At 36.1% G+C, this 15,573-nt stretch overlaps 1 protein-coding gene across 3 annotated transcripts in view; it reads left to right on the top strand.

Moving 5' to 3' along the window:
• VAMP4 (vesicle associated membrane protein 4) overlaps nucleotides 1-10,401 on the top strand; it is a 44,925-nt gene extending 34,524 nt beyond the window's left edge. Inside the window, exons 5-8 of one of the 3 annotated variants that reach the window (XM_002715115.5) lie at nucleotides 1,180-1,280; nucleotides 2,575-2,654; nucleotides 6,421-6,472; nucleotides 8,424-10,401. In XM_002715115.5, coding sequence (XP_002715161.1) covers nucleotides 1,180-1,280; nucleotides 2,575-2,654; nucleotides 6,421-6,472; nucleotides 8,424-8,452 — 262 coding nt within the window. In that variant the 3' untranslated portion in view covers nucleotides 8,453-10,401. Of the gene's footprint in view, nucleotides 1-1,179; nucleotides 1,281-2,574; nucleotides 2,655-6,420; nucleotides 6,473-7,915 lie in introns of all 3 variants that reach the window. The other 2 variants (XM_008264071.4, XM_017345688.3) reach the window with 2 other exon arrangements.
• The last annotated feature ends 5,172 nt before the right edge of the window (nucleotides 10,402-15,573 follow it).

The following is a 15,573-nucleotide window of genomic DNA, read 5'->3' on the forward strand; positions in this document are numbered from 1 at the left end:
CTGTACATTATGATTTAATGCTATAACTAGTACTCAAACAGTATTTTATACTCTGTGTTTCTGTGTGGGTGCAAACTGTTGAAATCTTTACTTAATATATACTAAACTGATCTTCTGTATATAAAGAGAATTGAAAATGAATCTTGATGTGAATGGAAGGGGAGAGGGAGTGGGAAATGGGAGGGTTGCGGGTGAGAGGGAAGTTATTGGGGGGGAAGCCATTGTAATCCATAAGCTGTACTTTGGAAATTTATATTCATTAAATAAAAGTTAAAAAAAGAGCAAATAAAATATTAATTAAGACAAAAAAAAGAACTGTGATGCACTTTATTTCTTATTTTAAATATTTCATTGTCATGTTTACTCATAAAGAAATTTAAAACATTTTTTTGTCTTGTGGCTGGAGCAACAGAGGAAAACTAGACACTTAAAATATTTAAACATTTCTGTTTTGGCGTGCTCTGAATGAAAGTTGCTAGCTAAGTATCAGTTTTTAATTTTTAAGTTTTGGCTAAACCTTCATTGCCCACACCATAACCTAATTTAACAGAGGAAAACATTTTTATTTGGAAGGACAACAAAAACATTTTCCTCTTTGCTTCCTGGTTGGTACTTCAGTATATTCCTGGGTGTTCCTCGTTGTCTTGAGCCCTGTTTGTTTTAGAGAAAAGTGACAAGTCGTGAAGAGTTATTCTCATTGAGCATCAGTGTCTCCTGGATTATGCCTTCCATTTCCATTTTGGAAACTAGATTTTTTCCATAAGCTTCTAACACACCTAGACAAACTACTTTGTTAGCCTTTGTGTGTGAAGTCTACAGCAAAAGTCAGTATGGCTTTACATGCTCCCTGGAGAGCCCACTGATGAGCAAATGAAACTGATAATTTAGGTTTAAGCTGTTGGACTGAATTCTGCAGTTGTTGAACATTCTGACGGTACATTTAATTTGATTATGAGTTACATTACTGGTCAGAAGCAGAACAATAAATAAACTGTCTCTGAGTTATATCACAGTGTCTGTAAGTATCTGAGTATCAAGCCCACAAATGGAAGAAAATTGCTACAAAGCTTTAAACTGAAGTTTTATAGTTTAATAGTTTGTTATTCTCTATCCTGTCTAATGAAAACTTAAAAATTATAAACATTCTCAAAGAATAATTTTTATCTTTTTTTAAACTAGTGTTCAGAATCAGGTGGATGAAGTTATTGATGTCATGCAAGAAAATATTACAAAGGTAATTGAAAGAGGGGAGAGACTAGATGAACTACAAGACAAATCAGGTACACAAACTTCATATATTTCTTGATATTATTAATCTATGTTTCTGCTAGTTTATATCTTCTCCCACTTGTGTAGCCAATGTTTAGGGATCTTGGCTTGAGATTGGCATTTGACTCCATTTATTTTGAATCAGTTAACTGTGTTCTTTAATTGGTCAGTTGAGAATGGAATATTTTATAAATACCTGTTGAGTGAAGAGTAAAGCTATTTTTCCTTTGCTCTGTTATTTTGATATGCTTTGAGTTTCTCATGGCATAAAAATCTTAAGGCATAAAAATCTAATAACTTTTTCCCAACCCTTATTTTAAACTTCAGTGATTTTTTTAAAGATTTATTTTTTACTTGAGAGTCAGAGTTACACAGAGAGAGGAGAGGCAGAGAGAGAGAGAGAGAGAGAGGTGTCTTCCATCTGATGGTTCACTCCCCAGTTTGCTGCAACAGCCGGAACTGCGCCTATCCGAAGCCAGGAGCCAGGAGCTTCTTCCAGGTTTCCCACTCAAGTGCAGGGGCCCAAGGGCTTGGGCCATCTTCTGCAGCTATCCCAGGCCATAGCAGAGAGCTGGGTTGGAAGTGGAACAGCCAGGATTAGAACTGGCGCCCATATAGGATGTGGCGCTTTAGGCCAGGGCATTAACCCACTGTGCCACAGCGCCAGCCCCGATATTTTTAATTTATGTTTTTTTCTTGCAACTCAGTAACTTCCCTTTATTAACAGATGTTAACCTGTATAGATGTAACAGTTCCTCACACAAATTAGTCACTTGAATGGTAAATGGTTGAATACTTGATCAATCCTTGACAGGTTGAATACCTGATCAATCCTTGACAGGCTTGCTTAAACAAAAACCTTGCTTAAGCATTTTTCAAATTCATATTATTTTCCCCCAGAACTATTCACTTTCAGTATCTTCTAAGAGTTAATCCTTTCCATATGGAATTTATTTTTTCTAGAGATGTGCCAAGTATTTGTATTTTTAAAGAGTATTTTCTTACCCAAATTTATTAGTTTATTTATAAGCATGGAAGTCCTTGGAAGATTTTTCTTAATTTTACAGTAAAAATGGATTGGACAAAGTAACTTGCAACTGTTTTTTACCTTTTGTTTCTATTTTTAAACAATGTAGTATGCTAGAGTGTGTGGGTGGAAGAAAGGGAGAAAGTTGTTTTCATGCTTTTTTAAAAGGGAACACATTTGCATATGTAGAAATTTAATATTTTCTTATCTTTGTGTGACTAGATAAAAGAATCCTGTTATATCGTTTAATACTTCTCTCCATCCTCTATGTGATATAGAAAGCTTATCGGATAATGCAACTGCTTTTAGCAACAGATCCAAACAACTTCGAAGGCAAATGTGGTGGCGTGGATGCAAAGTAAGTGAATCAAGATAGTGGATAGATTGGCCAACATCTCAAGTGTGTTCAAAGATGTGAAGAAACTGGGACCTTAGAGCATAAGTTTCATGAAGACAGGACTACTGCTGTCTTACTTATTGTGTCTCCTGAACTTGAGACATGTTGGGAACTCAATAAATATTTGTTGAATTAATAAATTACTTTTGAGACAGATATAAGTAGAATAATCAAGCAATACCTACAAAGATGTTTATGTCAATTTCTTCATAAAATAATCCCCATTTTATTAATAACTACTTCTAAACTTACTATCTTAACAAATATACATTTTTCTTATAATTTATTTTTAGTTCTTATTGGTGCAACCTATAGTATATAAGAGATGTTAAAAAATAAAAGTATAACTAGAGAAATATATGATTTTCCATTGAAAAAGGGAAGGTAAAAGCAATTTGTCAGAATCAGTAATGACAAATGGGTTAAGAGAAAGTCCCCAAATCCCTCATTATGCAGAGAAAAAAGAAATAAATGAATTTTTTAACACAGAGAAGATGAGAATTACAATATGCTGCAAAACATTTCATAGAAATTAGTTCATCTCTTAAATCAAATATGGTTACTAATTATTAAACACCAAATGTTTCTTTTAAAATTTTGTAGCAAGTTTCATATCATGAGAGCAAATCCTTTTTTCTCCTGATTCTAGGTATGATTTTGGTTTTGTTGAAAGTCTTAGACATAAGCTCATTGCTTTTATTCTCTCATTTTCAAGTTTAGCAATAACTTTGTAAACTCACCTTTCCATATGCTAAGGAGATCTTCCGAAAGTTGTCTTGGGTTGATTTACTCATTTTTGTCAGCTGTCTGCCTGTTAGAACCTCTTACTTTCAGAAATAAAACTGGCCGGTGCCACGGCTCAATAGGCTAATCCTCCACCTTGCAGCGCCGGCACACCGGGTTCTAGTCCTGGTTGGGGTGCCAGATTCTTTCCTGGTTGCCCCTCTTCCAGGCCAGCTCTCTGCTGTGGCCCGGGAAGGCAGTGGAGGATAGCCCAGGTGCTTGGGCCCTGCACCCCATGGGAGACCAGGAGAAGCACCTGGCTCCTGCCATCGGATCAGCGCAGTGTGCCGGCTGCAGCACGCCAGCCGTGGCGGCCATTGGAGGGTGAACCAACGGCAAAGGAAGACCTTTCTCTCTCTCTCTCTCTCACTATCCACTCTGCCTGTCAAAATAAATAAGTAAATAAATAAAACTGAGGAAAGAAACACGTTTCTTTGTTCCCCTTGTCTGAAATTTAAGTTTTCTATTTTAATTCTTTATTCTTTCAAGGGTAAATTTTTTATTCTAGAGAAATTTCTATTCCATAGACAAGTTTGGTAAGCCAAAATGTCCATGACCGTTCATCTCTTCTCTCCCAATGCTGCATTCATGTAGCCAGAAAAAGATGGTCATCCTACACATTTTCTCAAGCTATTTTTTAAGCTATATCTAAAGATTTTTGTTTTGTACTTCATGTGTTCAGAGGCATAGTGTGCTTTCAAGGGAAAAATACACATGGAATTGTGTTTTGCAAACAATATATCACATTGGGTACCACCATTAGCAGCAAGCATGTAATGAAAAAGATTGTTCTGTAACTTTAAAAAGTTCATTTAGAGTAGAAAGTGTTTTCCAGTTGTTATTATTTCTAATGCTTCACTCTCTTCAATCTCACTATGGTCCATTAATGCCTCTTTGGGCTGCTATTTGTATGAGGCTGTCTTCCTCTTCATGCCATTTTATAGATTGACTTTTATAGTGTGAGGGGACTTCAGAAAGTTTGTGGAAAAACTGAATTAAAAATAATTTATTTTCCTACAAAAAGTTGAAATCCATGCATAGTTTCTTATAATATATATTTTCTTGAACTTTTTTTATATCCTCTCATGATGATTTAGGAAGGGTTTTATGAAAAAAGACAAAAGGAAAGAAGGCAATCAGGTTACCAGTGGCTAAAACCAGGGGGATTGGAGGTTGACCACAACAAGACATGAAGGAACTTTTTGGGTCAGTGGTTGATTGTGATGATAGTGATTTAAAAGTAAATAAGTGAATCTGTGAATTGGTTATTGAATATCTTCTTTCTCATTAGAAATGGTGGTTCACATTGAGTATCATGGTCTTAAATGTGCTGAAATAAAATCTTACGTAGCTTTCTCATTTTAGAATCTGTCCTGCCCTAAGAAATAGATTAGGAAGCTGGAAGCATAAACTGGTGTCACAGCTGTTTCTTGATTGGGCATCAGTTTGCTCATCTTTTTGTAACTATGGGAGGTAGAGCTGATGGTCTCCAGTGTTTCTCCCATTTGCCAACTCATGATTCTCTTCCTTTTTGTAAACAAGAATCACTGTTGGACGTTACTGTTTTGGTTTCACATTCTCAAGATGGTCAGAATCACGTGTAAAGACCATCAGAACTCTAATCAAAGATGATTTTATCATCTGAATCTGAGGTGTCTTTGGTACTCTATTGACCTTGATGGAATTTGAAGTTTCTCATCGGCTATTAAGAGTGTTTTAATTGCTTCAGTTCTTTACTATTGTATTTTTAAAATTTCTATCTGCTTCTTTAACTAAAAACCAAAGATTGTTTTCTTCATAAGCTGATTATAGAACCTTGTTTTTATTAAAGGCTTAAGTTTGAGTAGAAGTTCAAACTAACCACCAGAATGACTGTTTCAAACTAGTGAACCATCTGGGAAATAAAATACTTCAAAAATAAACAATTAAATAAGTGAATTCAATTATCCAGTGTGTGGGGAGGGAGAATTTCTGACACCCTTCTTCTGTATCTAGGAAGTTCTTAAGCTGTTGTATGTTAAACATAGATTTTTGTCTATTCATTTGGAAGAAGAGAGAAAAAGAAACAGCATTCTCATTTACTTTGTGAATGAGTGCTATAACTGTTCAGCCAGATAAACAGCAAGTCTTCCTTATCCACAGTTTTGCTTTCCACAGTTCAGTTATCCACAGCCAACTGCCATCTGAAAATATTGATTCTTTCAAGAGAAAGATTCTGAATTCAAATAACTTTTATTATAGTATACTATTATACTGTTCTATTTTATTATCATCATTTATTTCTTCCTGTGCCTAATTTAGAAATTAAACCTTGTCATAGGTATATATGTGTATGTGGAGGAGAAAACATAGTATATGTTGGTTTGACACTGCCTATGTTTTCAGGCCTCCTCTGTAGATAAGGGAACGCTACTAGTTATGGAAGCTTTGGGATTGGCTGCCTATGTTATTAATCGCATCCTGACATTTGAACGGAGCTGTGAAAATGTTGATTACTTTTCTTGATCTGAAATTAGAATAAGCACCTGGAAACCTAGACAAAAAGTCCAGACCCATGAAGGCTTTGCTTGTTACTACTTGCCATACAGTACAGCCTTGACCTGTGAAATCCAGCCTTTCAAAAACCCTCAAATTTGGAGAACTCTGATTATTTACAAGAGGATGCAAAACAGCTATCAAGTATATTATAGAAAAAATGGGAAAATCTTTCAAGGAATGTAACTGTTTAATGATGAGTTAAAATGAGAGTATTTTTAAAAAGTTCCTAGGAAAATAGAATGAAAAGATGTTTATTTTGATGCAAAAAACTTATTAATCCATTTGTAATTTATTTTATAATACACATTTTCCATGAAATTTTTGAAGATCTTATGTGTGTCAAATAGCACCACAGTGTCAACTTTATTAATATTAATATTTTTGTATATCTTTTTGTGTGTTGTAGATAAAAGCCATCATGGCTTTGGTTGCTGTTATCCTTTTGGTAGTGATTATCAGTGAGTATTTGCTGTATTATTACTTCTTGGGGGCATCATATGTTTTGGAGTTCACTTCATTCGTTTTTATTTTCAGTTGACCTGGTATGTCCAATGTCAGGAGTGAGTAATGACTTCTGACCTTCAGGAGCCCTTAACCTAGAGCCTATGAGTCTCTGGCAATACTCTTGTTGTATGTAAGTCTTATATGAACAAGCATAAGTATATTTTTGTGAAGATAGAGTTTATATCTTCTGTCAGATTCTCAAAGAGAACCCTCATCCTGTCCCCTACCCACACTTTCAAACACAGAGCTAAGTGAATTATTCAAGGCCAAATATAGCTCCTGTTGCACTCAGGACAAAACATTCATTTTCTATGTATTGTTGACATTCAGTTATGGCAACTTGCATCTCATAAGATTTTCCAGTTAAGTTCTCCAGATGATGGGATTTTTTTTTTTTGGTTTTTATTTTTTTAGTTTTTAGATTTGACCTTGGTTTTAGTCATTAAAGCTAATTCCTTCCTGTCCTTTTTCCTTTACTGTTCTTTTTAAGATCCCTGATTCTTAATATCTCCTTTTCTTCAAAGTCTCTTATGTTTACAGAGATTTTGTGAAGATGTGGGAAGTATCTCAGAAAAACTGTTTGGAAAGTTTTATGATGCTATTACCTTGTTAAACAGAAAATAGTTTTGTAACAGAAATATAATCAGTTTTCATTATTCATAGATTCTGTGTTTGTTAATTCACTTACTAGCTAAAATGTATTTGTAACCCCCAGATCAGTACTCAAGATGATTTTTGTGGCCTTTCATAGATACATTGAAAGAAGAAAAAAAAAAAAAAAAGTCTCCTAACCCAAGCATTTCCAGCAGAGGTCAGACAAGGCTATCTCTACCTTCTTGTTTTAGCTCTTGTAACATAAACAAGTGTCCTTTGCAGAGTCTAAGCATTTAATGCTGACTTTTCCACATACTTGTGCTTTTTGTTGGGGATGTCACTGTTTTAAAATTTCCTTCAGCACAGTGCTGAAGTGTGCTCTAGTGTTGCTGAGTGCAAGAAGTCTATATGATGTGCCTTCACAGAGAAAGTATATGCCTTACATCAGCAGTGTGCAGGCATGAGTTTCAGTGCTGTTGGCCTTGAGTTCAGTGTTAGTGAATAAACAGTATATGTGAGGGTACTTCAAAAACATCATGGAAAATAGAAATAAAAGTTAAGTTTATTTTGATACAAAGAAATTTGAAATCCAGTTTTTTCAGAATGCACATTTTCCATGAATTTATTGAAGATGCTACATATTAAGTGAGAAATCTTTAAACAGAAATACACAGAAATCAAAGTTATGTATTGATTGATTGACAAAAATGTACCAGCCAGAGGCTCATAGACTCTTAACCCTGTGTTTTCCCTGCAGCAGTGGTTCAGTATTTGCTAATTCAGTGTTTGTGTTGACTTTATAGAACATAACTACCTCAAATAACAAGAATCAACCATAAATATATGGTGGACAACTTGGAAAATGTGGAGTAGCATAAAGAAGAAAATAAAGTTCAACTGTAATCTTACCACACAGAGATAGCTACTGTTAATACAACTGTTGTATATATATCTAGTCTTTTTTTATCACTATATAAACATGTTTTGCAAAATTAAGATCATATTATATATACTTTCTAATAAATATGTTGTGAATATTTTTCCATGTTATTAAGTTTTTTACAACATTTTAACAGCTGCATGCTGCTGTTGGTATGGCATAAATTATTGATCCAGATGCCAATGTTAGACATTTAGGTAGTTTTATGATATTTTTTCTTTCTCATTTCTTATCTGTTATTTCAGCTAAAAGTTCAGCCCTCATTACCCATTTCTAAAAGTGGACATAACTACATTTAGGAACGTCGCTTCTAACATAGCATATGAGTCTGATTTTGATATATTGATATATTTCATTTTTTTCTCTTACAGTTCTTATAGTTGTGAAATACCGTTCTTGATTTGATGACAGAAATCTTCATTAAACAAGATCTGGGACAATAATAATAATAAAAGATTGCTGCATAATTTAAATGAAACCTATGTATATAACTTTCAAAACTTCTTTTTCAAGAAACTAAGAGGCAAGTATCACTTCAAATTGGAGCATTGAGAATGTCCAGTTACCTTCTTCCCTTCTAACAAAATGTGCTTTTAATAATTATGTTTAAGGCAAAGATAACCAGCCTCTATTTTGCTGTATTCCAAGGATCTAATTTGAAACTAGATACTTGCCAGTTCATTATATTTATGTATATAAACACTGATGACAATATTTCATACTAGTATTTTAGTGGCATAGAGACTTGTGTTAACTGCATCAAGGTGGGGTTAGGAAGCCTATATGGAACTCCAAATCGTTATGCTAAAAGAGTTGTATAACCATTCCATCAATATTTGCAAGAATATCATTCTTTTTCTGTGCAGTTGCTTTGCAAGGAATTCCCACGTGTTTATGGGTGTAACAAAAGCTAAATGTTGTAAATGTTGCTGCCTTCAGCTATTAACTAAAAACATTCCAGTAAAACTATTTTTGACTGTATAAGGGAATGTGTAGTAATTTGGGGTATTTTGATTATGAAAATGGGAAATTTAATGAAAACCATGCTATGGCACCATGAAATCAAGATAATAAAAGTACTGGAGAACATCATTGGAGTGTTTGAAAATGATCAGTACATGGGTATAGCTACCAGTTATTGTCCAATCTGTTCTCTGTTAAACTCCAATAAGGACCAGCTGTAATGGGAGTCAATGAAATCCACAGGTGACTTTAACTTCTTCATCTTATTTTTGTTAATAGGTTTTCTCTTTAACTTCTTCTAGCCCTTTTACCAGAAGTGCTAAAATTTGCAAAATCGTCAGCTCTGAATTTTGTGTCTGCGTTCTGCAGTCATCCTTGGGGAGATATGCGTTGTATAGTGAAGTGTCAAATCAGGCAGTGGTGATGAGCAATAAAATCACGAGCCTAGGTAATCTCTATACAAGCTAGTCAGTCAGTGACCAAATGCTAGGGGTCACCATTAATCCCAGCCTATTTTTAATAATATACTTTATAAAACATGTTAACATTAAAGTGTGCCAGCCTCCTTGTATTGTTTAAATAAAACAAAGTATAGTCCCCTAATGTGTATGAGGAAGAAGCTCTGAGGTTCTGCAGAAACTTATGCCTGTGAACATCTTGAGATGTCTCTAAATTAGAAGTAAAGCTTCTGATAAATGCTAGGGGGAATCCTGTGTACATTTTACTTCTTTGGTATTTTAACTCAAAATGTATGAAACATGGAATCTTATGGGGGGTTGTTTTTTAATTCTACAGGATTAGTACTAAGAGGCAAAAATGTTTTGTTGAGAAATCCAAATGAAAAAGCAGATTAAGAGACATTCACTCAAGACACCTGCAAGTTATGGAGGTCTCTATATTTGTTGAACTTTATAGTTAGCTTAAATCATTAAAAAGGAGATAAAAGTCTTACATACTATGAAGTGTTGTCTCTGGTCTCTTCACTCTTTGTAGGTGTCAGTTAATATAAACAGCATCTGAACTTTATAAATTCTTTGACAAAATAGGATACCCAGGAAAGTGAGCATGTTTAGAATTTCGATAGGTAATAGTCCAAAAATGGAAGGTTTTAACTGATGGACAGAATCAGTCCTAACACATACATATAGAGAGAGACATGTTGACCTGTATTTGTATTGAAACTAAACTCATTATGGTTAGTTTTCCATTAGTTGATATACAAATCTGTTTTCTCTGTAATATCTATGAAAATGAAGATTACTTCTCAAAAAGAAGCCACATTTCCAGTGGTTTTAAATAAAGAAAATATGCCACTTTTAAAGAAATAATTATAGGATTATTTTTAAAGTTTTAATCATGAAAAATAAAGGAACTATTTCTACAATATTGAATGTATGTAGTTCTCTTTGTATTTAAAGACACCATTGCTGAGAATACTGGTGGCAGACACATCACACTGTTGGAACTTTGCAGTAGTGATGGTTTGATTCACAGTTTATCATTTTGTCTTTCTTGGTCTTGACTAATCCTGAAACCTTTAAAATAGCTGGCACGTTTATGATATGGTAACCTTGGAGACACGAGCCTTCTTAAGATCAAAGAAGAAAAATTTGCTCAAATTGATGCCAGCCTAACTTCCTTCCCTCCCTAAATCATTCTTTTTCTCACTCAGCTCAGATCATCCTGCATTTGAAAATTGAAGTTTTAACCACCATCAGAACTATTATTATTTAACAACAATGAAGATCAACAGAAAAATTCAAGTAGCTCTGCAAACAGTAATTGATCCCTGGTGAAGTCAGGTCACTGTTTTTGCACCTGAAATATAAACCCTGGTGATTTATGTTTAATTACAGAAGCCTGTTGCCTCACAGCAATTTTGTGATTACAACACCGATTAATTGGTTCCTTCTGCTGATTACAGCTCAGCAATCAATACCTGTGGTCTTTTGGCTCCTCTTCTATAAAACTCACTGGAAATTACCCTTAGATTTTACCAACTGTGAGATTTCTTGATTAAAGAGTGTTCAGTATTGAAGGTGGAATGTTAAAATGAAGGAAGGAAACTTACACATCAGCTATAGAAATGCCTTGTGTTAGCTTTCCCATAGATTGCCTATTATTATAGTATTGTGTATTTCCATATTCTGCATTAGAAAATCATAATGTCAGCATTTTATAACAAAAAGTGGCATCTTTCAATTCTGTGTGACATGTAAAATAGACTGAGGAAGCAAGAATAAAGAGAAACTGAAATTTCTCATTGCCAGTCCACCCTTATACATACTTGGTGTCCTGTTGGCAGTCTTGGCCTCACTGACTCTGTGTATACATCTGTATATACACTGTGACTAGAAAATGTGTGAGAGATGGTTTTTTCATGTTGGAGGGAGTGCCATTGGGAGATGTCCCTAATTGTATTGAGTCAGGCTATTCCTAAGTCGAGGATAACTGACTGTTCTATTAACCTAACTTTGTTTTCCCATAGAGGTATGTTTGGAGTCAGTGTTATTTTTCTGTGAACAGGGAATAAGAGCATGAATAGATCTAAGAGCATTAACACATTTGTTTTAGAGTGCAATGTAGTGCTTATCTTTGTGCAGGAGATTGCCACAAAGCAATGTAGAGATACTGTGGCTCATAAGGAGCTGAAAAGTGCTCTAGTTCTTGATCCATCTGCATTCTTTTTCCATTTTATAGACAAACAGCACCATCCCTTAGACTGCATAAGGTTTGTGTCTTCTCTGAAGATTTAATGTTAGTCTTAATCTGATTCTGGAACTCAAATAGAATGAGGTATGGAGACACAAACTCTTTTTACTGTGGTTCCTGTTTTTTCCTAAGAAGCTGCTTGGAATAAAAATAGGAATTTAAATGAATTTAAAGGAAAGTGTGACTGACCCAGTTATAAGGGTTAAATGTAAGCTTGGGAAAGCAAGGACATGTTTCTGTGTCTCCCCAGCACTCAGCACAGTGTTAGGTACCTTGCAGATGTCAGATAAATGTGTGTTGACAGAAAGTCTCAAAGGTGCAGTAGTGCTAGGATATAAGTGAGAGTTGTCTTCTGTAGAGCTAACTGGAGAGGTAGCATGATTGACATAATACCTTGACATACTAGTACTCTTTTATAATAATTGCATATAGAAAGTTTCTGGATTCATAGTATTCCATTAGATCATTTTCATTTGATGAGTTCTTGAAATCAAGTCATCTACAAGTATTCAGTATTTTAAGTCTACAAAGTAAATTGCATAAATCAGCAGAGATTTTAGTAAAATGTTAGACATCAAGCTATAAGAGAATCAGAGAACTGCACTTTATGCCTTGGATATGTCATTATTCTAAACTCCACTCTCCTTTATTTAACCATTTTAGTAAGTGTTTTTGATGTTTAAGCAAGTGTAGATATCATGTGCCTTGTGCTCCAGCTCCTTAGTTCTTCACAAACCTCCTTTACCGGTGTTGCAAAGTTCAGTCCTTTGTATTTATATCTGATGTGTATTTGTAGCCTCTCCATAGTAAACAGTAAAATAAACTGTTTCATTGAAAACAAAAATTAAGCATTTTGGCTTATTCAGTATGTTGCCTTAACTTCAAGTTACAGCTTATTAGTAACAGCTGGAAAATCACCCCCTTAACCATTCCGAGTCCATGAATGAAAAATTTTCTGCCCTCAAAAACTGTGTCTGATAACTAAGCCACTGATGAAGTTTACAGGTGGTTTCTCTGTAAAATCACTCAAGTCTCAGTTGCAGAGGGAAAAATGGTGGAATACTCATGGTTTCCTCAGTGCAATGTCTCCTCAAAACAGAATGAGGCAGACACATTTCTCTTAAACGTCTGTGTCTCATTCAGAAAATGTAGCATCTGTCTCTCAGCAGTGTAGTGCTGCATTTAAAACACAGTATTCATTCTCTCCAACTTCCCTTTATCCACATGCTGAACTTTCTTTTTAATGCCCTGGAAAGGTGTGGGAGGAAGGTGATGTTGGGAGCACATTGTATCCTGAGATACTCAGTCTCCACAAATAAAGTGTTATCATCAGGAATGGGGATGGGGGCCCGATGCTGGAGCATAGCAGGTAAAGCCACCGCCTGCAGTGCCAGCTTCCCATATGGACAGCAGTTCGAGTTCCGGCTGCTGCACTTCTGATCCAGCTCTCTGCTATGGCCTGGGAAAGCAGTAGAAGATGGCCCAAGTCCTGGGGCCCATGCACCCACGTGGGAGACCTGGAAGAAGCTCCAGGCTCTTGGCTTCAGTCTAGCACAGGTCATTACAGCCATTTGGGGAGTGAACCAGAGATGGGAGACTTCTCTCTCTCTGTGCCTCTGCTTCTCTGTAACTTTACCTTTAAAATAAATAAATAAATCTTTTAAAAGAGAGAGAGAGAGGAATGGTGATGGGAAGTACCTGGTAAGTGCATTCTGGGGATGAGAGTGTTCATACAACCTAACCATTCCATGTTAGTATTGTCAGGCAGGAAGGTCAGATCCTACTCAAATCCAACAGTCTTACTCAGCATATGCCCAGGAGAGCTAAAAACTGCCGTGGAGCAGTGAATATATCAGTCTGCTTTTCAGCTGTAGGTATAAGAAGAGATTTGACTTGTAGTCACGTGTACAACTGAGCAGCACCAAGGGCAGTGCACCTACCCTGTTTGTTAAATAATAAGGCTAGATCTCAGCTGTGGAGTTCTAAAAAGAGGCACATGGGACCGGTGAATAACACAAGAGGAGGAACTTCCTGGCTCATTCTCAGCAATGTACAAACTTGCTTTACTTGTCCTGTCAACCTCCTCTCTCTTAACTTTTTTTCTCTCTAGCCATAGCCCTTGAAAGGTCTGGCTGTACTTGCTACCAGCAGTTCATTTTTGCCCATTTTCTTAAAAATGTCAAGTTTTACCTGCACACTCCACCAGTCTTACTCCTATGAGGATCCCCTGTGACCTTCGCTGGCTAAATCCAGTGGTGCATTCTTAGCCCTGATCTTTGCACATCAGCAGCATTTGACACAGATGGTTACTCTCGGTACACACTTGGAGATTTTGTCTTTTTCCCTTGTGGTCATCGCTCTTCTCTCCAGCTCTCAGTGCACTCTACATACATTCCCTTAGTAAACCTTACCTAAGCTCGCAACTTGAAACGCCATATTTGTGCTACCAAATCCCAAGTTTATGTATCCTGCTTGACTTCCCTTGAATGCAGACTCATTGCCAACACTCTTTGGCATCTTCATCATTCTTCAGGTTTGTCATGTCCAAAACAAAACTCCAGTCTGTTCCTATAGACATGCTCCTTGTGCATTCTGTCCCATCTCAGCAGATGACAACTGGATCTTTCTGATTGCTTAGGCCAAAACCTCTGAGTCCTACTGACTCCTTAAAATTCTCTCACAATGCAGATGTAATTCACCGGAAAATCCTCTAGTTCTACCTAAAATATACAGAGTTCCTGAACAATTCTCATTGCCTCCACTGACTGCCTAGGCCTTTGTTGTCATCATCTCTCACCTGGACTACTAACTACAGTAGTTTTCTAACTGATCTCAGGTTTCACCATTCCCCCTCTCCCCAGGGTCTGGTCTCAATACAATGGTGAAAGTATTTCAGAATGTGGTCGGGTCCCTGCATTGCTTCACTCAACAACAGTTAAATGGCTTCCCATCTTCCTCAGCATAAAAGCCAAAATCCCTTTGGTGGCCTGCCAGGTCTTCCATGAGGTACTCCCAAGGTGCTGTTCTGACCTCTTCCTGTCTTTTGCTTAGTCATTGTGCTGCCCCCACATTGGCCTTGATATTCCTCAAACCTTCCCGTTATGTTTTTACCTTAAGGATTTGCACTTACTGTGCCCCTGTTTGAAAAGCCCTTCCGTGGACATCAGTATTCTAATTCTTTTGAATCTTTTATCACATTTTACTTTCTCAGTAAAGTCTCTCCTGAGTACACTATCTAATCCTCTTACCCTGTTTTTCCAGAACACCAAACCCTCCTAATGTTCTATAAAATCTAGTTTTTTGTTTATTGTCTTGCCCACTCCAAATAAACTTCAAAAGAAGATTTTTTTGTTTTGTTCTGTTGTCTGTCCCAACAGTAAGTGTCATAGTGAGCACTCAAATAATTACTGAATAAATACATCAACTTTCCTGAAGACACCAAGAAAGACCATAATTTTTAAAATGATGTACTATAAGAACTAAACTGAGTTTTAGTGTGTCAGCATTTGCAATAGGATGGAAGATCTGGCTGCCATAATTCAGCAAGTCATAAAGAGAAAAGGTGAAGTAAAGTACAGTTAACGATAAAGACAATTAAGTCAGCAAGGGGTGAAGGAACTGCAGCACAGATGTTAAGCCGGTCACTGAAGCAGAAAGGAGAACTGACAAAATCAGTGATGTGGAAGGGAGGCTGATAAGCTGTTACCGAACAGAGAGAGAAGATAACATAATGTACATGGAGAAGGAGGTGATAGATCTAGGAGTCAAAAAAATGACAAAGAATCACAGTGTTGCTGGAAAAATCCAAAGAAAGTGAAATATAAATACTCTCAAAAATGTTTTTCT

The sequence above is a fragment of the Oryctolagus cuniculus genome, chromosome 7 (assembly GCF_964237555.1).
Source record: "Oryctolagus cuniculus chromosome 7, mOryCun1.1, whole genome shotgun sequence".
NCBI classification, from domain to species: domain Eukaryota; kingdom Metazoa; phylum Chordata; class Mammalia; order Lagomorpha; family Leporidae; genus Oryctolagus; species Oryctolagus cuniculus.